The sequence below is a fragment of the Vitis vinifera genome, chromosome 9 (assembly GCF_030704535.1).
Source record: "Vitis vinifera cultivar Pinot Noir 40024 chromosome 9, ASM3070453v1".
Taxonomy (NCBI): Eukaryota; Viridiplantae; Streptophyta; class Magnoliopsida; order Vitales; family Vitaceae; genus Vitis; species Vitis vinifera.
The window spans coordinates 5,892,687-5,907,902 of NC_081813.1; the positions used below are offsets into that span (position 1 = coordinate 5,892,687).

Genomic DNA, 15,216 nt, shown 5'->3' on the forward strand with positions numbered 1-15,216 from the left:
GAAAAGCCAAAAGACAAAGAAATCATTCAGTGCTACTCACAATTACTGGGTATTGATTTCCATGAGACCTTTACTCCAATTCCTCCCTTTGATACTAATGTTAGAATTATTATTGTTGTGGTTGCTCAAAAAGCTTGGTTGTTGTACCAATTGGACATAAATTTTTTATTTTTGAATGGAGAGTTGGAAGAAGAGATTTATGTTAAACAACCTTAAAGCTTTGTTGTTGATGGTGAAGAAAATGAAGTTTATAAATTGAAAAAGGCCTTGTATGGTTTGAAACAAGCTTCTCATGTCTCGTACACTCAAATTGACAACTATTTTATTGAAAATGATTTCAACAAAAGCACTAGTGAGCCAATCCTCTATGTGAAGAGTAGAGTTAATTAAGAGATTCATATTGTTGCTCTTTGTGTTGATTTTATTTTTATTGGAAATAATGATAAGATGGTTGAAAAATTCACAAAGGAAATAATGAAAAAAATATGAAATGAGTAACATGGGATTGTTGCATTATTTTTTGGGAATTGAAGTCTATCAAGAAAAAAAGAGTGATTATTTTCCAAAAGAGGTATGCTAAAGAAAAGATGGTCGATGAAACACACTTTAAAAGCTTAGTCGGAAATCTCCTATATCTCACCACAACAAGACTAGAAATGATGTTTGCAATAATCTTGCTTTCAAGATTCATGCACTCTCCTAGTCATGTACATCTAAGAACAACAAAAATAGTTATGGGATATTTGCAAGGCACATCGAAGCTTGGAACAATATATTTTAGGAATATTGAAATGAAGTTCAATATTAGCTATTATGATAGTGATTGGGGCGAATATGTTGATGACATGAAAAGCACCTTGGGTTATGCATCCTCCCTTGGTTCAAGTTTAATATCTTGGGTCTAAAAAAGAAAGGATTAGTGGTTAATCCTCTACAAAAGTAGAGTATATTTCAACTTAGAAACTTTTCAAATCGTATAGTTGAGAAGAATTTTGAAGGACATTAATGAGAAGGAAAATAAAGCAACAAAGTTACTTCGTAGTAAAGTACCATTTTTTCAAATAAGTTATTATAGATAGTGAGAATCAACTAATGTATTGTAAATTTGTGGAGCAAGTAGTTGATATATATCTTCACTAAACCCTTATCCTTGGAGAAGTTTGGTCACTTTAAAAAGCTTTTGGGAATAGAAGAACATCACATTAGGAGGGAAATTGCTCTGTCATATGTCTATGTTGTGTTTGAGTTACAATTATGTAAAAATCAATTTTTAATTTTTTTTGTTTTGAGTGGATATTATGCTTCCACGTGGACAGATTTACTTGAGTAATTCTCGTCATTTGAATAGTAACATGTAGAAAATTACAAAGCAAAAAAGAATAGAAATATACAAAGAAGGCACTACTCTATTTTGACTCTTCTAGTGTCTCTTCAATACCCATCCTCTATTTTTTGGTTGAAACTACAACCAACACAGTTTAAGATTTTAATTTTTTTAAAAAACTAGTTTTATCACTTTTTGTCGAAATATTTTTAAGTAGCCATGGAGGTTAGATTCATATCAGCAACATTTAACCATTAATTTGTTGTTGGATTTTCTTTATTTGATTGTTATTGTTTTTGGTTTTGTTCATTATATTTAATTACTTATTAATAGTTTGGTTTTTTTTGAAAAGGGGCAAACTTTTTCAATAGTTGGGATTAGGGTATTTAATAAGAACAAGTGGAGAAGAAGAGAAGAAAAAAGAAATACTAAAGAACTATAGAATAAAATGAAGGAAATGACGATAAGCAAATAAGGTTAAAAAGTCAAGATATATTGTCAATATATTCTCGATATTTTGGATGTCTGTGGAGTTTGATATGAAATCTTTGAAGATATATACATATATAGGGAGTACCAATATTTTCAGAAATGACAATAAGTAAACAGGGTTAAAATATCAAGATATATTGTCGATATATTCTCAATATTTTGGATGTCTATGTAGTTTAATATGAAATCTTCGAAAATATATACATAGAGGGAGTACCAATATTTTCAGATTTTTCTTTTTGTATTATTGGGATATTTTCCTATTTCCATCGATTTTTCTATCAGTTAAACAAGATTAACCTAGGTCTTCTAAGTGTAAAAAAACAACATTTATACCACTAGTGCAAACATTCTGTTATTAAATATGATAACCTACATCTTATATATTCTATGTTCATACTTAATTTTATATATATTTTAAAAATAAAATATTAAAATAAATTTTCATAAATTTATTAATTTTAATTATTTATTTTCAAATTCTATTTAATTTATTATTGAAAGCACACAAATCATAAATTAAATACAAAACATGTATAAATTTGTAAATAAAATCATAGATATTTTTAAAAAGAAATGCATATATTGTAAAGTATACAAATATTATAAAGTATATAAATTATCATTTTTATATTAAATTTATTTTCAAATTCTACCTATTATTATAAGTATCATAAACCATATTATTCATGTATTAATTTCTTCGTACATCAATTCTAATATATTTTTTATTAATTTTTAGAAAAATTTTCAACATTTCACATAATAAAAAAATACAAATAAAAATAAAAATGATAACCATTAATGTAAAGCAAAGAGCTTGATTGCTTCACGTAATAAAGTACAAAAAAGTGGGCATCCCAAACATGTTCACAAGACAGAGACTGGTCCTTTCAACTGTTTTCCACTTATGTCTCTCACATTAGCATGTGTTCATCCAACAATTTAAGGCAGGAATTTCCTTCCCTTTCCCATATACCCAACGGAGACAAGAGTGTTCTTGTGGTGCGGCATCATCTCCTTTGGACATTACAGAATATCCTTTATTAAAATATATAGAGGGGATAGCCCAAAGTTGATTTTGTAACCAGAGAGGAGAGAGAGAGAGAGAGAATGAATGAAGGGAGAGAGTTGGTGACAGTGATGGGCATGCATGGAAAGCGATTCCCAAGGAGAATCGAATCAGCCCACTTCTCTTTGTTCTTCTTCTTTACAGTTTGCCTCTTCCCCCTTTACCCTCCCCCAAGAGAATGGACTCCAGATATAGACATATCACCACCATCATCAATATATATTCCTCATACATCCTTTGGTTTTTTTCTCTTTTTTTTGGGTTTTTGAGAGAAAGAGATGAGTGAATATTATTTGGTAGATATTGAATAGGTAGAAAGGGAGAGCAGCCGCAGTGAAGAGAGAAGGAAAAGGAAAAGGAAAAGAAAAGGTAAAGAAAGGAGAAAAAGATGGTCAAATGAAGCCTCGAAGACTTGTATTCCATCATCATCATCATCAGCTTCGCCTATCTTTATTGAAACTCACCATTGCACTAGCCTTGCCCCTTTTTTTCTTCTTTTGAATTCCTCTCTCTCTCTCTCTCTTTCTCTTTTATTTATCTCTGCATGCTTATCATTGTGACAAAAAAGAAAGAAAGATGCTGGCATCTGATGCCCTCTCTCTTAACGAGAGAGGAGCAAAAAAGAAAAAGGGGTTTTAATCGAATGCTACAAATCCATCACTCTAAGCCAATTATTAGCCATGCATGCAGCTCAAACGTCCAGTTCAGTAATGGCTCTTAACACCCACTAGGAATTTGAACCACATTCTTCAAAAGCTTGCACATCCATTATTTTTTTTTCTTATTTTAAATTTTACTTTATTTATTTGAACAATGGGCTATATCTTTTGGAAAAAGGTTTGGATGAATGCCATTATGGTGAAATTTTTTGAGAGAACTTGGAAAATTTGTGATCAAGTGTTAGGGTTTTATCCCAAATATTGGCTCACTAAGAACTTAAAATCAGTAGTATGATGTAATATTACAACCTTATTTTATGAGATTTTGGTCAATTGATGGTTTAACATATATAGATATTAAAGAGATGGTCCTAAATGTTTTTTTTTTTTTTTTTTTTAAAGAATAAGCCTCTTGGAAAATACCCAACATCAATCTCATATTGGAGCCTGAACCACACCATATACTTTGTTCCATTTTCTTTCCTCTTTCTTGTTTGCTTTTCAGTGTTGCCATAAAAGAAATTTATACATTGATATCAACACCTTCTTTACTTTTAATTACAAACAAATTTTGCAAATGGCTATTATATATTGAAAAAGAAATGCAATAGGGAAATATTTCAAGCAACCATATAAACATTCAAAGTTCTGATCTGTTCTGTGAAAATTAGGGGTTTCTCCAATTCCATTTGACTTATCCCATAATTTGCAGCTTAAGTACCAAAAAGGGAATATTCAAAATTGAAAAGCACCAGCAATTTTTCCCAAATGACAGTCAAAACATTGATTCGATCTCAAAGTAAAAAATTGAAAGAGACATGATTGTTCATGAAAACAATTGAAGCTATAAGAAGTGGGCCAGTTTAGGGTTTTCTTTTATGTTTTGAATATCCTTTCCAATGTGAGAAATAGTGATTTTGGTATATCCTCCTTGTCCAATCAATGGTTTACATGGAGGCAACCTGTACTACATTGTGCTCCTGGGAACTGGCCAACTTGGCCAATGGGGGCCCTAGATGTTTTTTGGTCAAAGGGTCTTTCTAGGGTTCATGGCTCACTTGGTTGAATAGATTTTAGATGAGGGTTGTTGTGACAATAGGCTACAAGATCTCCTGTTTTCTTTATGTGGGGTCCTGAAAAGTTAACCTAGCCAGCCATAACCAGGCTGAACATTGCTGCTTTGGCTCCACTGACCCCAACCGGGTTTTGACCCTCAAACTAGAATTTAACATGAATATTCTCATAAGAAGTACGAAATACTTTGAATCGACCAATCACATATTTGTTTTTTTGTGTTCTAACCCACCAATTTCTGAGTCTAAATTGTTGAACTTCAATGAAAAAAAATCATTTTGCAGAAATTCTTTTCATTATTGAATCAAGTTTGTTTTGGCTGAGTTTCATTCTTCAAGCATATATATCATCAAATTCTTCTCAACTTTCAAATATGAGAAGGGTAAATCCGAATACACTTGCTGCATATTACACATCCTTCATGCCTTTTATATACTGTGGGAAAATTTGGGACTTGGAAATCAAAATTAATTGAAGATGCATGCACCAAAGTTAAAGGCAGAAATAAGCCTACCTTTTAGCATTATAACTTTGAAATTGAACAGTATGTTTGCTGAACTGGTAATTTAAAGGACATGATATTAATAGCATAAATATTGACAATCAAGCTGCAGAAAAAGAAATGAAATTGGAACTCCAACACCCAAATAAAAAGAAAAAGACAAAGAAAAATATACAGACAAACAAAAAGAAGAAACAAGAAAAAAGCAAATAGCCAAGCATAATGGGAGAAAATAATGTAAAAGTGTGTATGTGCATGCCCTTCTCACGTCTACAAACACTCAAAGAAGCAGCTCTGCATCAAAAGAATTTATTCAAAATTTCAAAATTTCTGTCTGTGGAATCAAAGCTCCAATTTTCTTTTGTCTCTTTTTCTTCCTTTAGATTTTCTCTGATTCCATTTATCAAGGTTTCCAGGTTAAGAACACGAAAAAGTACATACACGGCCCTCCATTTATTCCCTTTTTCTGTGGTCTGGAATTGTATATAAACACCCCCACCTCTCACAATATTCCTCAGCAATATCTCTTGTCTTCTTCCATCTCTGCACAGTTATCCTGATATTTCCTTGGGTATGTTCTTTCAAATCCTTTATTGTCCTCTTCTTCATTGCTTCCAATCACTTCTATGGCTTGCGGCTCCTTTTTCCGGTGAACCCTTTTCACCGGAGTAAGGGATGGAGTCCATTTACTAAAATATCTTGGCAAGGGGAGAATCAATTTTGAGGAGGCCACTCCCCCAAATTTTAGCTCATACCATATCACTCGTAAAGGGTTTTATAGTCTTTCCTCTGAAGAAGGATTGCTTTGGAAATGATAGGGCTGCCCTCTAAACTATGATGTGGCACATTATGATACAATTATAGTTGTAATCTATGCACAAAATTTATTATTATTACTTGTCTTTTTACTCATCATAGATATTAGCACTAAAACCTTAGGGTTTAATGCAGAAAACATGAGCAGGCCAGGAGATTGGAACTGCAGGTCATGCCAGCACATGAACTTCCAAAGGCGCGATTCCTGCCAACGCTGCGGTGACCCAAAATCGGGTGGGGGTGACTTTGGAAGCTTTGGTGGGAGGGGTGGATCCTCCTTTGGGTTCACGGGCTCGGATGTCCGCCCAGGGGACTGGTACTGCAATGCAGGCAACTGTGGAGCTCACAACTTTGCTAGCCGCTCTAACTGCTTCAAGTGTGGTGCATTCAAGGATGAGTCTGCTGGGGGCTACGATTCCGACATGTCACGCTCCCGAGGTTTCGGGTTCGGCGGTGGCAGCGGCCGGTCTGGGTGGAAATCCGGTGATTGGATATGCAGCAGGTGAAGTTACTGATGAATTTTGAATATTTTTTTTTTCTGAGTTACAGAAACGGGCTTTGTTAAAACACAATTGTGCTTTTGTTTTGGCTCATTCTTCTTTGGAAAGGAATGAAATGCTTTCTTTAGACTGCATCTTCATTTCTTTTATACTTTGATTGATTCATGTTTCTTTGACTGCTTTTCCATGTTAAGTCTCTGGCTTTTATTGGAGAATAAAAAGATGGATTCTCTGCAAAACTTTGTAGTTAAGTACAATTTAATTTGGGCAGGTCTGGATGCAATGAGCACAACTTTGCTAGCAGAATGGAATGTTTCAGATGCAATGCCCCGAGGGACTTGAGTAACAAAACTTCATACTAGACATATATCTTCCATTTTTGGGTATGAGTATTAACACGTTGTCATCTTCATCTTCTGTTAAAGCTGTAATAATCTTGTTATGGTGAAGTTATTTATAGGTGGTCTTTTCTTGCAGGTACTGCAGCCAGCCAAGAGAGACCAAATCATAGAATATCTATTAATCCTTGTGTTGTTATTAATTTCTTTGCTTTGGGTGCTAGGTTCTTAAGGTGAAACATGGCTGAAACCCAATGTGGCAATGTTCCCATAAAAGCTATAGCCCTCATGATCAGCATATTTTGTTAGGTTTCCCTACAAGAAATATAGCTATGTAGTTCTGGTGTTTTTGAGTTAATTATCTACTACCATTGTCTTTTGTGTTAAGAGAGTTCATTATTTTATTGTATGGGACATGCTTTTCTTAATTAAAATGGAGATCTCTCTCTCTCTCCCTCTCTCTCTCATGGAGTGGTCCAAGGAATGTTTTTACAATGCTTCTAGGAATTCTTGAACAAAAAAATCAGAGTTAAACATAATGAAAAGCTCACAAAGGGGCCACCATAGGAGCTATTGGGGGGTTCAACATACATATATGCAACAGAAATAATTAGGTCAAGATTCAAGGAATATCTATGAGTAGTACTTTACTTTTGAGGAGAGTTGCTTTAAGCCAAAGAATCATTATATATGAGTTTCCACTATGCTCCTATTCTACAAAAAGAAAGTACTTATTAAGATAATAATAGACTGCTACACTGTAAAGTATATGGTGCATGCAGTATCAAATTTAAAGCAGTGAAATCCACCTTTTCCTCTTTGCCCCTTCATTCAATTAAAAACACTTTCAATATGATTCCAACCTCTCCAGACCAGTTTAATTAACCATCTCTTATGTTAGTCAAACCTATGTTTGACAGTTGAATCATATCACATAAACTAAGAAGATATATAATGCCCCTATATTGAGTCAATATACACTACTCATTTGATTACAAATTGACAAATTCTCATAGGTTTTGTTTAAGGCACCATGTGCATATCTCCTCCCATGCTAGCTTCCAATTAGTATAATGTATATTCTACTTAATTAATATGTGACATTTTGATCAAGGTTATTTGGGAAATTTAGGCTATATTTGGTAGCTGCTCTCAAAAACAGTTTTTTGTTTTTGAAAATATAAAAACATGTTTGGTCTTCAAAATAAGTGTTTTCTGATAACATATTTTAATTGTTTAAAATTATTTTCACTTATTTTTTGAGAATTGATTTAAAAAATAACTTTACAAATGTAAAGAATGATTAAAAATAAAGTAATTGATTGAAAATGTTCAAAGTTTTCAAACAAATTTTTATCATAGAAAACATTAAGAACAATTTGATATTTTCTAAAACAAAAAGAAAAAAAGAAAATATATTTGACAACCAAAAACTATTTTTTATTTTTAGTTTTTAAAAATAGAAAATAAGATGTTTTTAAAGAATGTTTTTTTTAATTGTTTTATCTTGTTTTCACTTATTTTTTAGGGTTGTTTTAGAAAATAGTTATATAAACATATAAAATGATTAAAAATAAAGTAATAAATATATAAATTGTTTTTAAAACATATTTAAAAATATTAAAAAGTTGTTAAAAATATTACAGGTTCCAAACAGATTTTTGTTTTACAAAGAACTGATTTCAAAAACTGTTACCAAACAGGTTCTAAAAGAATTGTTTTGAAAACTATTTTCAAAAATTGTTTTCTATGAAAATGTTTACAAACAAACCCTTAACATGTACATTACATAACAATTGACAATTAATAAGATTAGCTTCTCTCTAGCTGCCATGAGAAACTAGCAAGGCAGAAGGGATAAAAGAAAAGAAAAGAAAAGAAAAGAAAACTACTAATGGCGAAATCTGAAGAAGCTGAAAGAGTACATGGTTTTGATTAAAGCTAAGCTGGTATAAAATATTATAAACATATTTAAAAGACAATTAATCCAGGCTAGATTCACTTTCATTGACCTCGTGCATAGCCAGGTAGCTTTAAAAAGTGGATGTATACTGGGATTCAAAAGTAACTGTGTGTTCATCAATGTCTGCTCCTCCACTCCATTATACTCGGCTGCTTTAAGCATGATTCTTGTCTTCCCTATAGGTTCATCCTTTTTATATGTCACTTCAAATTACCTCCTCTTGATGTCACCCCTGATTCTATTCCAGTAAACTAGTTTATGTAATGATCGTTTGGGCCCCAGTATGTTGGCTTACAGTGCTCTACAGAATCTTATCCCTTGAAATTAATTAAAGCAAACTACTTCACGGGTACCTTCTTTGTAGTGTTATGCATCCACCCCACCTAAAAAGTGAAAACAGGTGCGTTTGGCAGGCAGGAAAGTGATTAATATTCTGGGTATTCTCAACAACTGTAGTGGGAAAATCCTTAGGTGGTCTGAATTTGACTTAAATCTCAATACATGATTTTTTTAATTTTTTATTATTACTATTTGAATTTTGAATACTATATTTAAGTGTTAAGTTGTTTTTTTTTTTAATTAAGATGAAAGTTTCATTAAGATAAATTTGTAGTGTACGATTTATTGAATCCATTTAAATTTATTAAATTTATATATTTAAAAATTATTATTAATATGATATAGCTAAAAAATAAATACATAAACTCATTGAAGTAAATTTTGATACATTGTAAAGATTAAAAATATTTTATGATTAAAAATAAATAAATTCTATCAAGTGTAAAATTAAAAGTTTAATTATCCCCTATCTTACAATATATCATAATTTAAAATTAAAACTTGAAAATAATTAATTTTAGAAACAATAATTTATAAATTCAAAACTAAATTGTTTATAATTATATAAGAGTTAGAAGTGTCTTTAATGGGCCCTTTGTGTTAACTCAGCCCAAATTTAATTCAAGCCGATCATTAAAGGGGGCCGTAGAGATTGTATGTGTTATATGAGTGATAAATGTGTCATCTTTGGATTGAGACATTGTAAAATGATCATTAAATTATTAAATGGTTGGGCTTGATTTAAATAAATTATTCTGTCACCGAAAAATTTAATGTAAGTAAAGTTAATTAAAATATGCAAAGATAAAATAATTTACTTAAAAATACACAAATGTTTTAATATGATTTGGTCCAACGTACCATTCATTGATGAGAAACAACGATTTTATTATATCATAAAAAATATTACAAATAATAAAAATAAATATAACTATTAGATTCTTTTTATAAGTGAGACGAGTTTAAAATTTAAATAAACTGGTTTAGAATGAGTTTGAGATTTTTTTAAAAGCGTGGGATGGATTAGAGGCGGGTTTAGATATTGTCTTGTCCAGCCCTACCCCTCTACGATTATATTTTAAATTTAAAAATTAATTTAATTTAATTTTTATTTTCTTATTTTTAATATGTAATAATAATAATAATAATAATAAAGTACTTTTAAAATGAGTTATAAAAAATTATAATATTTTAATTATTTATAAAATATATTTATTTTAACAAAATTTAAAAAATTAAATAATTTTTTTAAAAAATTCAAAAAAAAATAATTCAAAAAAAAAAAATTAAATGGGGCGAGCTAGGCGAATATGAGTATTTCTCATGTCTGTCCTATCTCACCATATTTAATTTTTTTTAATGGGATGAGGACGGTAAACATTTTGAATAAATAGACATGTTGGTATGAAAGCGACCTGTCCCGACTTTACCCTATTGTCATCCCTAATTATGAACACTCTCACTCCATCGGGTATTTCTCATTTTTTTTTCTCATATCTTTATTCATAGTTTTTATAAACTCATTTCGATCTTATAACTTTTTTTTCTCGTAATCTAAACAAATTTATAAATATATTTTTAATAATTTTCCTTATTCTAAAATGATATAAACATAAAAACTATTTGATATAAATTTGACACACTTTTCAGCATAAATTTTTAATATTTTCTACGTCAATTTATGCATCCCTACACGAGACAACTCATTGTTACCTCGAGTCCTGCTCGCTTCAAAGAGGTTGACAAGCGATTTTTTCACATAAAAACATGAGTTGTATATGAGCATTGAGTGGTGTAAGAGGCATTTTCTGTAGTGAGAATTTTCAAAATTAAGTGATCTACCGTGTAGTAATTGGATGAACCAATCCAAATAAAGAGACATTTTTTGGAATTTTTTATTTTCTCATTTTCCTTAGCCAGGAAAAGCCACTATTGATGGATCCATGAATGAATGTGTGATCAATGGAAGATCATGGTTTGGAAATTTGGGAATTTCTACATGATAATTTACTCGCAGCCTTATAAAATTATAGGCAAAAAGATTTTATGTAGTCGTGTTTAATAATTATTTTTTTTAAAAAAAATTATTCTTTGAAAAATAAATTTTATACATAAAATATATCTATAAAGGTGCTACTTCATGAAATTTGAAACCAATAATAACTTAATGTATATACATTAAATCTTAGGGATGTGAATGAAATTAACTTATTTTTAGAAAATTTATTCTTCATTCCCCCGTTTGACCTAATTTAGATATGTTATATTATGTTAGTTGTTGATGCTGGATCAATCGAGAATGGTATTTCTCCTCGTTTCAACAATGAAAGGTTGGTTGTGGTGACTGGAGACACACCCTCCGAAGTCTAAGTCAATTCCTAGAGAAAGCAAGAAGAACTACTTTTTTAACCACAGTAAGGAGAGTCTTCCCTATTGCCTCCCCTTTCGTTGTAGTTGTAGGAGGGTTTTTATAGTGTTTGGAGCGAGGTCACATCTATGATGAACATCTTGACTTTCACAATCATGATGGTAGCATAGTATGTGGCAGGGTAATTATGACCACTTAGGCGGCGGACAAAGGCTGTCAGCGAGGATGTCATGATGGTCTGCCTATCATCTCGCCCTGCAGAAGGTATGGTGCGCAAATGGCAATACGCCTGCAAAGGCAGGGTGACGTCCCCTCACTCCTACTCCTGATGAAGGGGAATGATTGTTTCTTGGAGTGTGCGGATTTAAAGAAGCACAATGTTGCTCGCTGTTGGTATATATATAGGCCGGATAAGGTTCTCCGGGTTTGATTATGATCGTCCAGATAGAAATAGGAGGAGGCCACGTGGGTCAGGAGTGGATTGCCATGTGGGGGAAGTCCCCACATTAGTATGGTGATTCTATATGAGTGAATAAGGCTTCCTCTTCATGGAAACCTTTAGGGCTAAGGCCTTGTTGGGTGGTCCGATGGTCTAGTCATACGATGCCCATGCCCTTAATTATGATCCAAGTTAGGCATGTAATTTGGGCAAGTTAACCCGATTACTTTTAAAAGGATTTTCATAAGTGATTTTTGCACTTGAGTTAGACTTAGTCGAGTATTTTTGAGCTCAACTTAGCTTCGACTTGGCCTAAGGGTTAGGACAGCACACAAGCCTGAATAGAACATAATTTAAGATTTTATAATATTTATAATTTATATTTTTAGATATCTTAATATTTTGTTTATATCCTTTCAAATATTCTAAAAGAAAAAAATATTAAATTTATTAATTTAGTTATATCATTTATTATTTTTTCAAAAAGACAAATATATGCCGTTATTATTTAAATTTTAGTAAACATATAAAAGATATTAAAATGATCATTACATGTGGGTTCAACTTAAATCAACTTAAATTTAATTGAGACTTAACCCAAACTTGAAAAAATTAAATGGAGTAAGCTTTGATTGTGCGTCTTGAATTAGAGGTTAGGTTGATTAGAAATTTAGGATTAGGGTTAGCATTAAATGTTTAATAATTCAGGTTGGATTTGGGTTAGGTACAAACCCAACCCAAACTGCCTGAGTTGCAACCCTAATCACAGTTAATCTGGCCAGGCCAGATGCCAACCTACTCTAGAGAAGCACTGCAGGCATGATCCCTTCTCTCATGGCAGATGACCAGCACATTTGGTTTGGGCCTTATTGGGCTGTTTCTTGCCAAGCGTGACTGATATGACCCACAAGCTCGTTGTCCACTGTGGTCCAGAACGATTAACTCACCTGGGTTGGGCCCAGTTATATCCGACCCAATTGGGTTGGGGTCTAACCGTCTAAGTAAGTAAAATGAAAATGGGGCAAAGGAAAAAAATTTAAAAGAAAAAATAGAAGGGAAGAAAAGTGGAGAATACTATGGAATATCTATACTTACTACCTATAAAAGTACGAGGTTTTTCACCTTTTTATTTCCAAAAATACCCTTATTAATACTAATATTAACCTTAGGGGAAATTTAATTTTGTCATCTTCAATTTCTAATCCATCGTTCCATTAGGGCTTTAATTTAGGGTTTTATTTGCTTAATGTAATGGAAAACTATAATGTTGATAACTTGATTTTGATTTCATAATCGAATTGAAAATGTCCTCACAAACTTATAAGTATAACTGGAAATATTCAAAATAATGAAAATTTAATCTTTTAACTTGATTTTGATTTCATATTCGGATTGAAACTGACCTAACAAACCTATAAAAATGATTGGAAATACTCCTAAAACTGCTCTCAATATAATTGAAAATTTAATCGTTTCATTTGCCTTCAATGTTTACTCAACCATTTCAATCAGGATTTAATTGCTTATTGTAATTTAATGTAATAGAAATATTTATGCTCATAACGATTTGGATTTCATATTTAGATTCTATCTTGAAACTGCCTCAAGGAAATGTGAGAGAAGAGTCTGTTTTTTCATCTGAACTCAACAGGTTGGAATGATTTCAAACATTATCAAAGGCTAATGAGGCAGACTACTACTCTTAAACATCGAAGTCGATGAGGCCTCACCATAGATGGTAACATCATCTATTGAAACATTGGTTTTCAGGTGCCTAATCATGCATCCTGTTTGATGGAGCATCGTCCATGATCCATCAATTTGATGTTTATTGGTCTCAACCATGGATTCTAGTTTATTTACAATATTTATGGAGAAGAGTCTGATTTATTTACAATATTTATGGAAAGAAGTTTGGTTTTAGTAGGAAAGAAGTTCTAGAGTGTTTTCTGGATTCAGAATAAAGACGAAGAACAGTTAGGGTCCATTTGAAACTCTCATACAATTTTTTTTTCTTAGTAACAAATTTGAAGTATTTTAAATTATATTTGAGTGTGTTTTGAGAAAATAAGTAAAATCTATTTAATAAATACAATAAGATCTATTTAATATTTATATTTATCATTAATTGTTTTCTTCAAAAAAAAAAAAAAGACAAAATTTGGAGTGTTATGTTCCTTATTCCATTTGTCTTCAAAGAAGATAGTCCAAGTAAGTCAACCGGTTGATAGAGAAAATGAAACGGAAAAAAAAAATAAAATTTGGGATTATTTTCGTATTACCATTTTATTTGTTTGTTTTGAAAGAAAAAAAAATCAAAAGAACAAAATGGTTGGATTATGTTCTATTTTGGTGTAGAACTTGTGAAGATAAGTAGTCCTTCAATTGATGCTGAAATTGCACTGGCACATTGTTTGCTCCATAGGGAAAGCATGATTTTTGCGCATCAACATAAAACAATTGAAGTATTTGTATCGACTGCTTTTGTGTATTACTAGTTTCCTCTTTTCTTTAATGGCTAACATGCTTCAACCATTATTATGTCTTATTTTCCTTTTATTCATAACCTTTAAATTGCATTATCAGCAAGCAAACAAAATATTAAGTTTTTGATATAAAATTTATCAAAATGATGAAAATTTTTCTATTGAGATTTGATTTCTTTTGATTTTTTTTTTTAAAAATATTTTGAGAACAAAACTTATTTTTCATTTATATTTATTTGTTTTTGATTGAATAATTTGATCTATCATATATATATTTTTTTATATGAAATTATTTAATTTAATCTGGATGGTATTTTCTATTTTTTTTTTATAAAAAATAATGCCTTTTAAAATCAAATTAAAAACAAAAAATAATAATATAAAATATACAGTGGTTTTTAAAAACGAATTAAAAATATAATTTAAAAAAAATATTTTTTAACAAATTAATATGAGTCAATAATTTTTCTATAAGAGTTTTTAATTTAAATATATATATTTTTTATTTTTTAACAAGAAAATTTATGTAAATGAGATATTATTATTTTTTATTTACTCATAACTTTGTTTAGTTGCCCCCTCATAATTTGCGGATCACCCTTTATTTTTTAAGTTTCCTATTAATTGTAATCCATTTTTTTTTACTTCATTTTATTTTCATTACTTTTTCCTTTCTCTCTTCATTATTTAACTAATATCAATTCTTTAATTTTCATGAAACCTTCAATTTTAGTTCATTAATAAATATTAATTTTGATTTATTGAATAAAAATGAAGGGAAAAAAAATGCCAATAATCGTTTAATGTTATATTAATAATTAAAATGTAATATTGATGTCTCCTA

General features: G+C 30.8%; 1 protein-coding gene across 1 annotated transcript; it reads left to right on the forward strand.

Annotated features, from left to right (window-relative positions):
• Positions 1-5,565: 5,565 nt before the first annotated feature.
• LOC100248007 (uncharacterized) lies at positions 5,566-7,231 on the forward strand. The gene is made up of 4 exons (XM_002285340.4): positions 5,566-5,694; positions 6,075-6,441; positions 6,711-6,822; positions 6,917-7,231. Exons 2-3 carry the CDS (start codon positions 6,080-6,082, stop codon positions 6,799-6,801), a joined length of 453 nt encoding a protein of 150 aa, XP_002285376.1. The 5' UTR covers positions 5,566-5,694; positions 6,075-6,079; the 3' UTR covers positions 6,802-6,822; positions 6,917-7,231.
• The last annotated feature ends 7,985 nt before the right edge of the window (positions 7,232-15,216 follow it).

Excerpts from the sequence above, each read along its gene's own strand:
- LOC100248007 (XM_002285340.4), top strand. The coding sequence starts at position 6,080 with ATGAGCAGGCCAGGAGATTGGAACTGCAGGTCATGCCAGCACATGAAC. Across the intron at positions 6,442-6,710 it reads GGTGATTGGATATGCAGCAG|GTCTGGATGCAATGAGCACA; the intron begins GTGAAGTTACTG and ends TAATTTGGGCAG.